At 44.4% G+C, this 14,458-nt stretch overlaps 1 protein-coding gene across 1 annotated transcript in view; it reads right to left on the bottom strand.

Annotated features, from left to right (window-relative positions):
• Positions 1 to 14,161: 14,161 nt before the first annotated feature.
• The window catches only part of ADSL (adenylosuccinate lyase), a 36,266-nt gene continuing 35,969 nt past the window's right edge, over positions 14,162 to 14,458 (bottom strand). The window contains exon 14 of the mRNA XM_049885194.1: positions 14,162 to 14,243. Coding sequence (XP_049741151.1) covers positions 14,184 to 14,243 — 60 coding nt within the window. The 3' untranslated portion in view covers positions 14,162 to 14,183. The remainder of the gene's footprint in view (positions 14,244 to 14,458) is intronic.

The following is a 14,458-nucleotide window of genomic DNA, read 5'->3' as shown; positions in this document are numbered from 1 at the left end:
TCGTTTGGTTACATTACAGTAGAGACTCAGAAAATAAAAAGAGATAGATGTCAGGTTGTAATAGGTATGGTGGTATGAGAAAAATAAAGCAAGACGGGGGAGAGTATCAGAGGAGAGGAGCTATTTATATACAGCTATTTAAAAATTTTATTTATTTATTTATTTATTTATTTATTTATGTATAGGTCAGGAAGCTCTGTGAAGGTGAAATCTGAGCAAAGACCAAAAAGAAGCAGGGGATCAAGTCATGTACTATCTGAGGGAAAAGTGAGCCAGGTAGATGGAACAGCAAGTATGAAGCCTTTAAGTTAGGAGCACGCTTGATGGGTTCCAGCAGCAGCAAGGAGGCCAGTGTGGCTGCAGCACGGCGGGGGTGAGGGGAGTGGGAGGAAGCTGGAGCAGAGGAGGAGGAGGGCCTTACAGCACAGGAAGGACTTGGGATTTTATTCTCAGCGAGCTGGGAAAGTTTCCAGCAGAGAACCTAACCGGACTTAGGCTTTCACAGCTCTGGCTGCTGCGTGGGGTAGACGGCTAAGGAGACGGCAGCCAAGGGTGGATCAGGACAGAGGCGCAGGCATTCGTCGATCCGGTGACAGAGGGCCAGATTCTGGACTCAGCTCTGAAATGACGTATGTGCGCCACTTCTCCCACAGGCTGCAGGAGTTCCCAGCAGGAGCCGGATGTGACCTGGCTAAGCTGGGCGCGCAGGTGTTTCCTGCCTCTGGTCACTATGGAGACTTTCCTGAACGCAGCCATCTGCGAGCTGGCAGCAGCCACTGGAGGAGTTAGCCACGTCACTGTGGCTGCCCTGCTTTTGTCACAAGACTATTGAGAGGCAGGCACTTTAGAAAAACGGGGTCCATGCAGGCACCTTTGAGGTGCTCTAGGCAGAATTTTTAAAAATTAATTTTGCATGCTTCAAAGTTCCAGTGCTGACTCTGCCTCTATTTCTCCCTAGTTTTCCAATCTTGGGATTTCCTATAAGACAAATTTTGTTCCAAAGGAAAGGCCGTAAATCCGTGCATGTGTGAGTGCGCGAGGGCTGGGCGGGGGTGGCAGAAAAGGTCCTGTCCACTTCCTGTGGCTTCTTAGACAGGTCAACCGGGTCTGGGCCTTCATCCACTCTTGATCCCCTACCTGTCCTGCCCCCAGGTTTTCACTGACAACACAGCAGGGCTGCTACTCCTCCAGGAGTGGTTTCCAACACACACACTGTATGTCTGTACGTACGCAGCACAGGCAGCAACACTGTATTCTAAGAGGTCTCTGAGGTCCTGAGGCTGTTTTTTCTCTGTGAGGAGCTGGCAGGACACTGAAAGCTGCAGACAACTAACCAGGAGAGAGACGTGCAAAGCCAGGAATGTCAGAGGAAGAGGAGAGTGTGGTGGCAGCTGCTCGGACTACAGGTGCTCAAAAAGTACAATCAGACAATTAGTGTTTGATGGAATATGAACGTTTTATTGGAAAATGATGGAAATACAGGAGTATGCTCCAACATTTAGAGGGTTGTTGTTAGGTGCTGTCGAGTCAGTTCCGACTCATAGCCACCCCACGCACAACAGAACGAAACACTGCCTGGTCCTGTGCCATCCTTACAATCCTTGTTATGCTTGAGCTCATTGTTGCAGCCACTGTGTCAATCCACCTCATTGAGGGTCTTCCTCTTTTCCACTGACCCTGTACTCTGCCAAGCATGATGTCCTTCTCCAGGGACTGATCCCTCCTGACAATATGTCCAAAGTATGTAAGACACAGTCTCGCCATCCTTGCTTCTAAGGAGCATTCTGGTTGTACTTACTCTAAGACAGATTTGTTCGTTCTTTTGGAAGTCCATGGTACATTCAATATTCTTCGCCAACACCACAATTCAAAGGCGTCAACTCTTCTTCAGTCTTCTTTATTCATTGTCCAGCCTTCACATGCATATGATGTGTGTGTTAAAACACGAAGGAGTAAGACTATGTCCTTCTTGAGTTTTTTCTGAGGTTCAGAGAGGAATGCAGCTCCTGTAAATCTTCCCTCCTTCCTTTAACAGAATTATTACTCATCACCCCAAAGACCTATCCCCACAGGGATTTAATGTTTACCCAAAGCCAAGGAAAGCAAAAATTTTTTTTTAAAAAGGGAAAACTAGGAGGAACAGTTTCCCTTTAACTGTGGAAAGGCTCTCCTCTCTCTGCGTAACTAACACTTTATTAATGCTGCTCAGCCGGGATTTGGTATCTTTGCAACCTGTGAAATCAGGAGCTTCCTAAGCTGCTAAGAGGTAAAGTCTGTCATTTTTCCAGTTACTCTAATAACTCCCTCCCTCCCCCAGCAGTTTAAGTAATCAGTGGAAAAGGAGCTGACAACACTCCGAAAATCAGGTTTTTAAGGCTGAACAAAATCCTCTGGTGTCTCACTTCCATGGGGTTGCGGGAACTTCCTATTACACTGAAGAGAACGCCTTGGCAAAAGCCACTAAAAGCAGCTTAAAGAGAAACAGACGCTTACAAACAAGACCAGAAAAGTACAGCACTTTGCAAAACAGGCTCTAAGGGAAGGGAAAAAACAAACAAAAAAAAACCTATTTCCAAATCTAAAACTAAAAAAAAAGCAAACCTGTCGCCATCAAGTTGATTCACAGTGACCCTACAGGACCAAGCAGAACTGCCTCATAGGGTTTCCAAGACAGTACTCTTTACGGAAGCAGACTGCCACACCCTTCTCCCCTGGAGCAGACGGGCGGGTTTGAACTGCCAACCTTTTGGTTAGCAGCCGAGCACTTAACCACTGCACCACCAGGGTTCCAAATCTACTTTTCCATAAATGCCTCCATGCTTCCTGACTTTTCTCCAGAGCCTGGCCCTTGGTCCCGGTCGTCAACTTCCCAGCACTTCTGGGCATTTGGTGCAAATGGCCACAAGGGTGATTCCTTTTCCCCTGGGAACAGAGAAGATGCGAACGGACTATAAACTAGCAGGATAAGTTTAAGCTAAAGGTCGGAGGAAAACCTGCATTATAAACAGTCACTGCGTTTATCATGGGCTGGGAGGTTCTGGACTCTCTTCCGATTTTTGTAATTATATTCACACCGCAACAATATTAACGGAAAGCAAAACAGAAGAAAAATATTTTGCCCCAAGTCTGCCACCCCAACAAATCACATTTCCCTCTCTCCTAGGTGCTTTTGGTTTTTCTCTACATAGCTATACTTAGTTCTTATATTATAAAAATTGTGTATTTCTTCCCTACTGAACATTCAATTATCAGCATCTTTCTCAGTAACTATGCAGTTGTCGTCGTTACACGTTCTATAACTTACTAATCCATTCATCTGCTGACAAGACATGTAAGGACTTTACAGTGATTTCTGCTGTGAAGAACTCTTCCTCTGAAAAATGTTGTTAAATGAAATTAACACATCTGTCCTGTTTGGGAGAGGGTGTGGATAAAAAAATCTGCTTTTTCTACTTCACAGTGTATCAGCTTTGTAAATATAAATCACTATCCAACTACGAGATTAGGTCAATAATGAACACCAGTATTAGAGTTTAGTATGCTGCCACCCAAAGCTAGGAAATTAACTTAATGACCCCCAAACTTAAAATTTTATAATATTTATAATTATAGCACAGTGAACAATTATTATTTTAATAGTTGGCTCCAGAATGCTTTCCAGAGAGGGAATTGTTTTTGTTTGGGAAATACCTTGACACACTCCCTGAAGGAAATAAGCCTTGAAGGCATAGATGAAAAGAAAACATATCTCAACTGCCTAGCAAAAGAAATAATAGAAATTTGGACGTGGGGGGAGTGGGAAATGGAGGTGGCCCGGACGAGACCTATGAGTCGGAATCGACTCCACAGCAATGGGTTTTTTGGTTTCGGGCTACAGAGGGGAGAGAGGGAAATCCACAGACAAGGTGAGAAGCGACTTTCTGCAGAGCAAAGTGGCCCATGAGACATTTTTGCTGGGGGTAGGGGTGACCAAATGCTTCTGAAGAAAAGGACACTGTAAAACCCAATTTACATTGTGTTGTTGCAAAGTCAAATCCCTTTTCACCCCGTATCCTCAGTAGAGCCTGCTCTGCTTGAGTGGTTTAAGGAAAAACCAAAGAAAAGGTCTGAAAGTAGTTACTAATTTCTACTTTATAGGGCTGTTATGAGGATTAATTGAATTAAAATTGGAGAAAAGTCTTGGGGAGAGTGTTGAAATGCTTGCATAATACAGGATACAGGGCTTGATTCCATTTTATTGAAATCTCAAGATAAGTGATTTCAGCTAATTATGTAATAAAAAATTTTATTAGCTTATCTCATTTCTTTCTATAGGTATAAAAATGACTACTTTGAAAATACATATACACACAAGCTGCAGTTCAGCCTACCAGGCAGTTGTACTCCCTGATTTTACAATGCTGTTCTCTTTCCCCTAAACGGTCTGTCTTATCAGTGGTTCTCAAACTGCAGTGTGCATCGGAATCGGCTGGAGGGCTTGTTACAGCCCAGGCGCTGAGGCCCGCCACCCGCCCCCCGCCCCGCCCCAGCTTCTGATTCAGTAGGTCTGAGCAGGGCCTGAGAATCTGCCTTTTACTTATTTATTTTACAAATTCCCAGGTCATGCTGGTGCTGTCTGTCCAGGGAGCATGCTCTGGGAACCACTGATCTTATTCTACTTTGCCCACTCTTCTTCAAGTTCTAGCTCTGAGGTCACCTCCTGATGAGCCTTCCCTTCCAAGCCTCATGTCCCCAACTTCCCCTCCCTGACAGAATTAATCACTGTACCTGCTCCTACTGTTTATTTCACACTATAATTTCTTCACGTCTGTCTGCCCTATACCCAGCAGGTGTTCACTGTCTGATGAATGGGGCGGGTACCACACTCCTAGAACATCCCCATGTACAGTGCACAATGTGCTCTTTAGCTTCCTGTGCCCTGGCTCCCCACGCTCCCTCTGCTGGTAACGCCCTCTATGCTACCTGACTTCTCATTCTCCAAGGCTCTACCTGACTTCTCATTCTCCAAGGCTCTACCTGACTTCTCATTCTCCAAGGCTCGGCTCAAGCATTACCTTCTCCTCCGAGATATCTCCCTCGACACTCCCCCGCCTCTGGTTTGTGTTAGGTGCCCCTTTCCTCTGTGCTCCCAAGCAACCTGTCTATAATACCCCTTAATAAGAGCTGCCATTCCCTGTAGGCTTTCTAAGTACCAGGAACTCCAACAAGCAGAGCTAGATTAAGACCTCTAGAGGTCCTGGACCCAGATATTCCCACTTCCAAAAATTTATGCTACACTTCAGCTGAATGACCCACATACAAAATAATTCTCTACAGCATTTTTTGTGATAGGAAAATATTAGATTGCAAAATACTAGAAAACCTGAATACCCATCAATAGGGGCCTGGTTAAATAAATTACAGTAGAGCAGCTCTCACAAAATGGGCCAGCTCTTTAAGTGAGAAAAGCAAGGCGCAAAACAGTCAGATGAATGTGTAAACATCTGTGCAAAAGAGGGGGGAAATTTTTCACTCAAAATATAGAAGGCTACATAGGGTCGCTGTGAGTCGGAACTGACTCGACGGCACCTAATACAACATTGGAGGGAAACTCAGTGACAGGTACCCTTTTGTACCTTCTGAATTTTGGACCATCTTAACGCACTGTCTATTCAAACAATTAAACATGAAAAAAATTTAAAGACCTTTAGAGAGCCAAAGAACAAAAAGATGAGGGTGCTGCCCTAAAAAAAGCTGCCCCTGCCTTCATTTAATTCAACATAAAAATAAAATGAGTATGAGGAAGTTCAACAAAGGTTTATTTTTTTTCCAAGATGACTTCTGCGATGTTCCTACGAAACGTTCAGTCAAGCTCTCAATTTTCTTTTTGTATTTTGTGCCTCTGCCTTAGTAGTGCCCTTATGTATATTCTGTCTCGGTCCAGCAGCCCAGGCGATATGCATTAATTAGATCCAGTGAATTCACTTCATTCTTGCCACACTCGACCCCTGGAGAGCATTTCACCTGTAACCACGTCCTCCTCCCTGACCCTCCCTTGGTTTCTAAAGCATCAGGGGCCTCTGGTTTTCCTCCTGCTGTTCTGACTGCTCCTTCTTAGCCTCCTTTCCCAGCTCCCCCTCCTCAGCCTATTTTTAAAATGCCTAACATTCTATCCCAGACTCTCCCCTAATTCTGTGTTCCCCCCTAAGCTTCTCATTTATCCTCATGGCTTCAATCCACATCTCCAGGCAGATGACTGGAATTTCTATCTCCTGGACACATTTCTCTTCTGAACCTCTGTCAGACCCCACATCCAGCTGCCGGCCAAGCAGATCCTCCAGACACTTCAAGTTTACCATCTTCCCAAATTAACTCACCATCTCCCCACACAAGCCTGGTTCTCTTCAAGCCGTCCCTGGGAGTTGGCATCACAACCCCCTACCAGCCTCCCCTGCCAGAAACTGGGCATCGTGTGTAATGGATTCTCTTTCATCTTCCTATCTCCACCACACCTCAAGTATTAGGCCCTTCCTCAATATTTCTTAAAACTTCCTTTTTCTCTTCAACCTGTTGCTACTTTCCAGTTGGGGCTGCCATCGGTTCTCACAATCTTGAGTACCACAAGTCTCTCAACTGGGATCTTGGTCTCCAGTCTTGTTTGCCCCTCCCCAATCTATTTTCCGTTTCCTTCTCCTCTTTAAAATCTTTTTATTTCCTTTGCCTTTAGGGAAAAGTCCAAACTTGTTAGCTTATAAAACCCTGTGTTGACCTAGAAGCCCCTGCTAACCAATCCAGCCTCATGTCTCAATACCTGCCTCTCACTTATCCCTCAACACACTATCTTGTGCCCGTAGTAGACTTCTTTCAGACTTTGGACCCCACCATGGTTACTCTGAGCATGCTGCTAAACGCGGTAATTATTCTGCAGGTTGGAAAGAAAGTCTCGGAACTTGGGCCCCACCAAACTCAATGATAAGGCAGCTAATAGCACTCAGCTCCCTCCTGTCCCTCCAACCATGCTGTTGAAAATACGTTTATTATTCTCATCCCCTTATGTCTCCCTTAGTGCCAGCACCACCTGAGGTGGTTAAGACCCAATGTATCATGCCAAATTTCCCAAGTGTCTCCCCCAAACTGGCATCAGCAGGACAAAAATAATCTCCAATAATCACACGCTATCTTAAGCTCCACTCCTCCTCCCAGAAGGTTTACAGCTGGGACTGCTTTCCCTTCCCTGAGTCAATATTTTCTTTGTGACCAGAGATAGAGATTGTTCCTTCAGGCAACATTTTGGCATGACTGTGCAAGGTGCACTGGACCGTGGAAACCCAGACCAGTGGAACAGGAACCTCACCCTAGAAGGCAGGAAGCCAAGGCATGGTTCTTCCTTTCCTGTGTAGCAGACCAATTAAACTAAGCTCTCCTATGCAGACCTCTGAACCACAATCAACCACCGTAGTCTTCATGTAAAGTAATTAATTACCCAAGTGGTCGCTGGCTTGCTTGCCTGGGTCCCTCCCAGGATCATTCCTCTTAATACGTACAACCTGGCAGTGCCTGGGTGGCAATGGGGAAAGTCAAAGCAAGGTAACTGCATGAACCTTCTGTCACTACCACCACCAGAAACGGGGGCAACGATCCCCTTGGGAGTAAAAGTGAAACAAATAATGGTTAGCTAACTCCAACTCAACACTCAGGCAGCTATGACAAGTAGAAGAGAAGAGCTTTTGAGAAAAATAAAGCTACTTGAGGGCTGACTGGCACAAAAGGCGGCTGTTGAGTAATTTAAAGTTTTATATTAACACAGGAGCTCAGGCACTTCAAAGGAGCTGATCACAAATACAGTTAAGGAAGTCCCCCTTTCTCATAAAATTAAACTATGCTGTTATCAGCTGCCATCAAGTCAGCCCCAACTCATGGAGACCCATGGACAATGGAACAAGATGTTGTCTGGTTCTATGCCATCATCATGATCGGCTGTGGATCAGACTGTTGTGATCCAGAGGGTTTTCACTGGTTGATTTTCAGCAGGAGATTGCCAGGCCTTTCTTCCTAGTCCATCTTAGTCTGAAAGCTCCACTGAGCATCATAGCAACATGCAGGTCTCCACTGACAGATGGGTGGTACCTGTCCACGAGGTGCATTGGTCAGGAATCGAACCTGAGTCTCCTGCGCGGAAGGTGAGAATTCTACCACTGAACTACCACTGCGTCAATTAAATCATAGAGGTCAACAAACTATCTTATTCTTTAAAAAGCCATTTATTTGGCCATCCATTTATATAATTACTAAGAATTTTTCATTGCAGACAGAAAACACCTACATAATAATCCTATAGTATGATAATCCAATCCTATTTTATTTTGTGGCAGTGAGTGGATGAGAATGGAGGTACCCAATCAAGGAAGGGAAAATAATATTTACTGGGCATTTACCCTACTGCTAAACATTCTCACATGCATTATCCCCACTCCTCACTCGAGAAAACCTGGGCTCAGGGAGAGGAAGTATCCTGCCAGTACCAAACAGTCAGGGAATCAGGACTGACTGCTCAGCAGCTTCACTGAACCACCCTGACCAGAACAGCTGTGGCTGCCAACCCTGCAGCATGGAGAGCTGAAGCTGCCTGTGTGTGTGACTTGGGATACGAAGCCCAGTAGGGGCCAGCTAGATTTAAGACACAATACAAAGCCACTGTATTAAGAAACATCAATTTTTAAGAGAATTCAAAATTAAACAGATAAATTTGGAGAGAATCCTCATGTTACAAGAGTAAATGACTTCTCTAACAGATCTGTAACATTTATTCAGAGATCATTAATTTCTTTAGTAGGAGCCCTGGTGGCACAACAGTTAAGCACTAGGCTGCGAACCGAAAGGTTACTTTGAACCCACCCAGCAACTCCAAGGGAGAAAGACCTGGCAATCTGCTTCTGTAAAGATTACAGACAAGAAAACCCTGTGGGACAGTTCAACTCCGTCATGTGGAGTTGCTATGAGTCAGAATCGACTCGACGGCACCCAACAACAATTTCTTTATTACCGGGGTGCCAGGCAAAAGCACTTAGAGAACCTGAACAACAGAGTTAGAAGTATCCTTTGAGTTTATCTCCCACTCATTTTTTTCCAAGCAAAGAAACTGACAGAGTCAGACCAGAAGCTGTCTCCTATTTCCACTATTCCAACTTGAAACTGAATCAAAAGCACAGGGGGAAAAAAAAAAACCCAGAGGAACAGACAAATTGGAATTACACTCAGATCAACAGAAATCCTAGAAGAAAAGGCACAGAGGTTGTCTCTCACTGGTGTAAACCTTAGGGTTAGGCATATCACACACCTGTATGTGGCAGGAAACTGCCTTCCATAAAATAATCCAAAAAAATTTTTTTTTGTAGTTCTTATATTTCATACTTAATACTGCCAGTTGCAAGAATCAGGTCCATAAACACCGCTCCTACGCCAGGAATTACACCACAGTTCTGACTAGTCCTGAACTAACAACTGAACGTGTGCTTTTTCCAGCCCCAGGTAAGTTCCTCTCACAGCTTTCTCCGCCCATGTTCCTCCTGGACGAGGTCAGGAAACCAGCTGCACCTGTTTATCTTCACTGGTGCACGGCAATCTCCACTCATCTCTGAATTCCTTCCACGTGACTTTCAAATCTTTGCCACCTTCCTTCAGACCAGCTGCCCTCTGCTGCCACTCACCCCCAGCTCAGGACCTAGGCTTCAGCTAAACAAAGCTGAGGTCATTAGGCTTAAGCTCCCTCAACTTCCTTCTTCTCCATCTCAAAACCACTCAGTCTTCTCACCTGTGCTCTTTCTGTTTGACATCTTAGAGGAAGAAGTGGCCTTCTCACTTCCAAGACTAACTCCTCTACCCGCAATCCTTTCAGCCACTTCCTTCACTGTTATAGTGTCTTTCCTTGAGCGTCTTCAGTCTTTTCCTCTCCACTGGCTTCATGCCCAGTGCATAACCTCAGGTCTCCTGTATGCTTAATTACACAAACCATCCCCGGACCACTCAAACCACCTAACTTTCTCTCTTTCTCCTCTGCCTCACCGCCATACTTGTCAAAAGCAGTGTAGAATTCTGCCCGTCTCCCATCCATCAACTCACTCCTTGAGCTTTTCTGACCCAGCTTCTTCCCTCACCACTTAGGCTGCTCTAATGCCTCCAGTGATTTCCTAGTCACCTCATCTCTTTAAACTCCCTGAACATTTGACTCTGTGGACTTACTTTGATTTCTTAAAACTGTTCTCCTATGACTTTTGGGGCACTGACCACTTTGGCTTTCCTTCTCTATTTTCAACTGCCTCCTTGGTGGCTCCTCTTCTTTCTCTAGAGTTCCAGAAGACGACATTCTCCAAATCAATCTTGTGACCACTCCTAATGAGGCTGTAGGAGGCCTGGCGGCACCGTGGTTAAGCACTCAGCTGCTAACTGAAAGGTTGGAGTTTCAAACCTACCAGCTGCTCTGCAGGAGAAAGATGTGGCAGTCTGCTTCTGGAAACCCTATGGGGCAGTTCTGTTCTATCCCATAGGGTCACTATGAGTCAGAATCAACTCGATGGCAACCGGTTTTGTTTTTGTTTGTTTAATGGGGCTGTAGCTGCTTGTTTTAGTTACCTACTGCTGCTATACAGAAATACTTTAAGTAGATGGCTTTAACAAACAAATTTATTTTCTCATAGTTTAGGAGGCTAGCAGTCCAAATTCAGGGTGCCAGCCCTAGGAGAAGGCTTTCTCCTTCTGTCAGCTCTGGAGCAAACTCTCGTCTCTTCAGCTTTTGCTTCCTGGTTCCTTGGAGATCTCCATGTGTCTTGGCATCTATCTTACCCCATCTGTTTCTAATTTGCATTTAATCTCTTTTATATCTCAAAAGAGACTGACTCAAGATACACTAATCATGCCTCATTCACATAACAAAGACAACACATTTTCAAATGGAACTGTAACCACAGGCGTTTTTAGGGGACACAATTCAATCCATAACACTGCTCTAAGGGTAAGCCACAAATCTCTATCTCCAGCCATGGCAACACTCCTGACATTTCCCACTTCCTGTGGGGTAGCTTCATTTGACTATCCCGTAACACTTCAAAATCTGTATTTCTCAAAAGAACCTATTATTTATTCCATCCCAGATGATCCTTTTTTTCTCATTTCCTCTTCCAAGGCACTGAGATTCTAAGCTTTAGGGTAATTTTTGGCTCTGACTTCTCTTAATAGCTTCAATAATGGGCTCAAACATAACTGTGAGGATGGCACAGGACTGAGCGATGTTTTGTTCTATTACACATAAGATCACTATGAGTAGGAGCTGACTTGATGGCAACTAACAACATTTCTCCAACTGCAAAGTCTACTGACTTTACCTCCAAAATACCTCTACCATCTATCTCTATTTCTACTGCCTTAATACAGGCCCTCAGTGCCACTTTGCTGAGTCACTCCAAGTGTCCTAAGAGGTTTCCATGCCTCTTTCCTCTCTTTCCATTCATGTTAAACACTAGATTAACATCCCCTGAAGCTCTGATTATATCATTCCCTTCTCACCTTCTTCAAGGGTCAACCAAGCTACCTTTTGAGTCAGTGTTTATTTTTCCTTCATGTACCCTTTGATTCAGCCAACCAGACCACTCAGTGCTCTCTCAATAAGCCTCTGTGCTAATTTATGGATGTGTCTCTGCTGAGAAGCCCACCTCCCATTTCAGAATGTCCAGATTCCATCCATCTTTCAGTGCCCAGCCCAAACGCCACTTCTGTGAAGCTTTTCCTAGTCCTTCCCCTCAGCACGGGCACATACCTGTCCAGTGCCACATGCTGATATCTATCTCAGTTAACTGACGGTGTGTGACTTCTTAAGCGTAAAGCTCCTTAAGGGCTGAACCCTCTTCAGCACCTGGTACTTAATAGGCACGCAGTAAGTGAGGAATGGCCAAGTTAATTCTCTGTTTTATGAGCTGCCTACATGAATATAAGCAGCCCTGGTGACGCAGTGGTTAAGCCGCTCAGCTGCTAACTGAAAGTTCGGTGGTTCGAACCCACTAGCCACTCCAAAGGAGAAAGATGTAGCAGTTTGCTTCCATAAAGATTTCAGCCTTGGAAACCCTATGGGGCAGTTCTAGTCTGTCCTGTAGGGTCACTATGAGTCGGAATTGACTCAATGGCAATAGGTGCATGAATATACCTTCCTTAGTAGTTCGGGATTGCAGGAAGAAATCTATGTTACTTTCTTTAACCATGGTACAGTGTAAAGTTGGGCTCTGGAGCAACAAGGCTTCAGTTTGACAGCTTGCTCTGCCACTTAGCTGTGTGACCTTCGGGCAAAAAATTTCATCTCTCACAACCTCAATTTTCCTATCTGTAAAATTAAGGTAACAGGTACCTTCAGGGTAAGTGAGAAAGTATTTAAAACCCCTAGCACAGCGCTTTACACATACTTGGTGTGGAGATCGTATTTCCAAAGATGGGCCACGACAATATAACCTAGCCCACACACTCTTCTTAAAACATGACACTCCCACTGAGTGGTGGGGTCCATGTCCCCTCCCCTTGAATCTGGGCAAACCTCTGTGACTGCTTCAATCAATACAATATGGCAAAGTGCTACTATTTGGCTTCCAAGTGTACATCATAAAAATGCCACACACTTTTACCTCATTGGCTGTTGGAACACACCTGGCAGGTTGTGAAGTAGGTAAGGGCACATGTAGTTGTTCTGCCAACAGTCCCAACTGAGATCCAGCTCCCAGTCACAATCAACTCCAAGATGTGTGAGGAAACTTTCAAAACGGCCCCAGCCATGTCAAACTTCAGATAACGCCAAGCGAAAACTGCCTAGTTGAGCCCAGTCAACCTCCAGAGCAAGAGATGATAATAAGGTGATTACTGTTGTTGTTTTAAGCTGCTAAATTTTGGGGTGATTGTTACACAGCAATAGATAAACAAAACAGCTGGAGCTCAATTCTTGGTGGTGGTGGTGGTTGTTGTTGTTAGGTGCCGACGAGGCTGTTCCGACTCATAGCGACCCTAGGCACAACAGAACGAAACACTGCCCGGTCCTGTGCCATCCTTACAATTGCTATTATGCTTGAGCTCACTGTTGCAGTCACCTTGTCAATCCACCTCGTTGAGGGTCTTCCTCTTTTCCACTGACCCTGTACTCTGCCAAGCATGATATCCTCCAGGGACTGATCCCTCCTGATAACATGTCCAAAGTATATAAGATGCAGTCTTGCCATTCTTGCTTCAAAGGAACATGCTGGTTGTACTTCTTCTAAGACAGATTTGTTTGTTCTTTTGGCAGTCCATGGTATATTCAATATTCTTCGCCAACACCACAATTCAAAGGTGTCAATTCTTCTTCGGTCTTCCTTATTAATTGTCCAGCTTTCACATGCATATGATGCGACTGAAATACCATGGCTTGGGTCAGGCGCACCTTAGTCTTCAAGGCAACATCTTTGGTCTTCAACACTTTGAAGAGGTCCTTTGCAGCAGATTTGCCCAGTGCAATGCATCTTTTGATTTCTTGACTGCTGCTTCCATGGCTGTTGATTGTGGATCCAAGTAAAATGAAATCCTTGACAACTTTAATCTTTTCTCCGTTTATCATGATGTTGCTCATTGGTCCAGTTGAGGATTTTTGTTTCTTTATGTTGAGGTGCAATCCATACTGAAGGCTGTGGTCTTTGATCTTCATTAGTAAGTGCTTCAAGTCCTTCTCCCTTTCAGCAAGCAAGGCTGTGTCATCTGTGTAACGCAGGTTGTTAATGAGTCTTCCCCCAATCCTGATGCCCCGTTCTTTTTCATATAGTCCAGCTTCTCGGATTATTTGCTCAGCATACAGACTGAACAAGTATGGTGAAAGAATACAACCTGATGCACACCTTTCCTGACTTTAAACCAATCAGTATCCCCTTGTTGTGTCCAAACAACTGCCTCTTGGTCTATGTAAAGGTTCCTCATGAGACCTGGCAGTCTACTTCTGAAAAGCATTAGCCAGTGAAAACCTTATGAATAGCAGTGGAACAATTCTTGGTAGCTACTATTAACATAATGCCATTTTTAATTCCAATCACATGTCCTCTCAACTCTTACCTTTTCACACTGGAGAGTCCTCTTCACTCTGAGCTCACCTGGCAGGCCCCATTATTTGATTCAACATAAATGAGTGCCTACTTGCATCAGATCCTGTTCTATGCGCTGGGATACAGCAATGACCAGAACAAAAATCTTGTCTTCGTGGAGCTTTTATTCTAGTCAGGTAGAGAGAGAAACACACCCATAATATAAAGTGACAACAATTATTAACAAATTAGTATATTATAAATGGTAATGTCAGGTAGTGATAAGCATGCTTTATCACTGTTTGCTCTAGAAATTAGAAGAATCTATATTCTACCAGAAAAACACAAAGTATTCTAACGTCAGAGGCATCTCACTTTAAACAAAGGATGGGATAGTATTTTCT

The sequence above is a fragment of the Elephas maximus genome, chromosome 4 (genome assembly GCF_024166365.1).
Source record: "Elephas maximus indicus isolate mEleMax1 chromosome 4, mEleMax1 primary haplotype, whole genome shotgun sequence".
Classification (NCBI taxonomy): Eukaryota; Metazoa; Chordata; class Mammalia; order Proboscidea; family Elephantidae; genus Elephas; species Elephas maximus.
The sequence above is the reverse complement of the archived record's forward strand: the minus strand, read 5'-3'. Positions and strand labels throughout refer to the sequence as shown.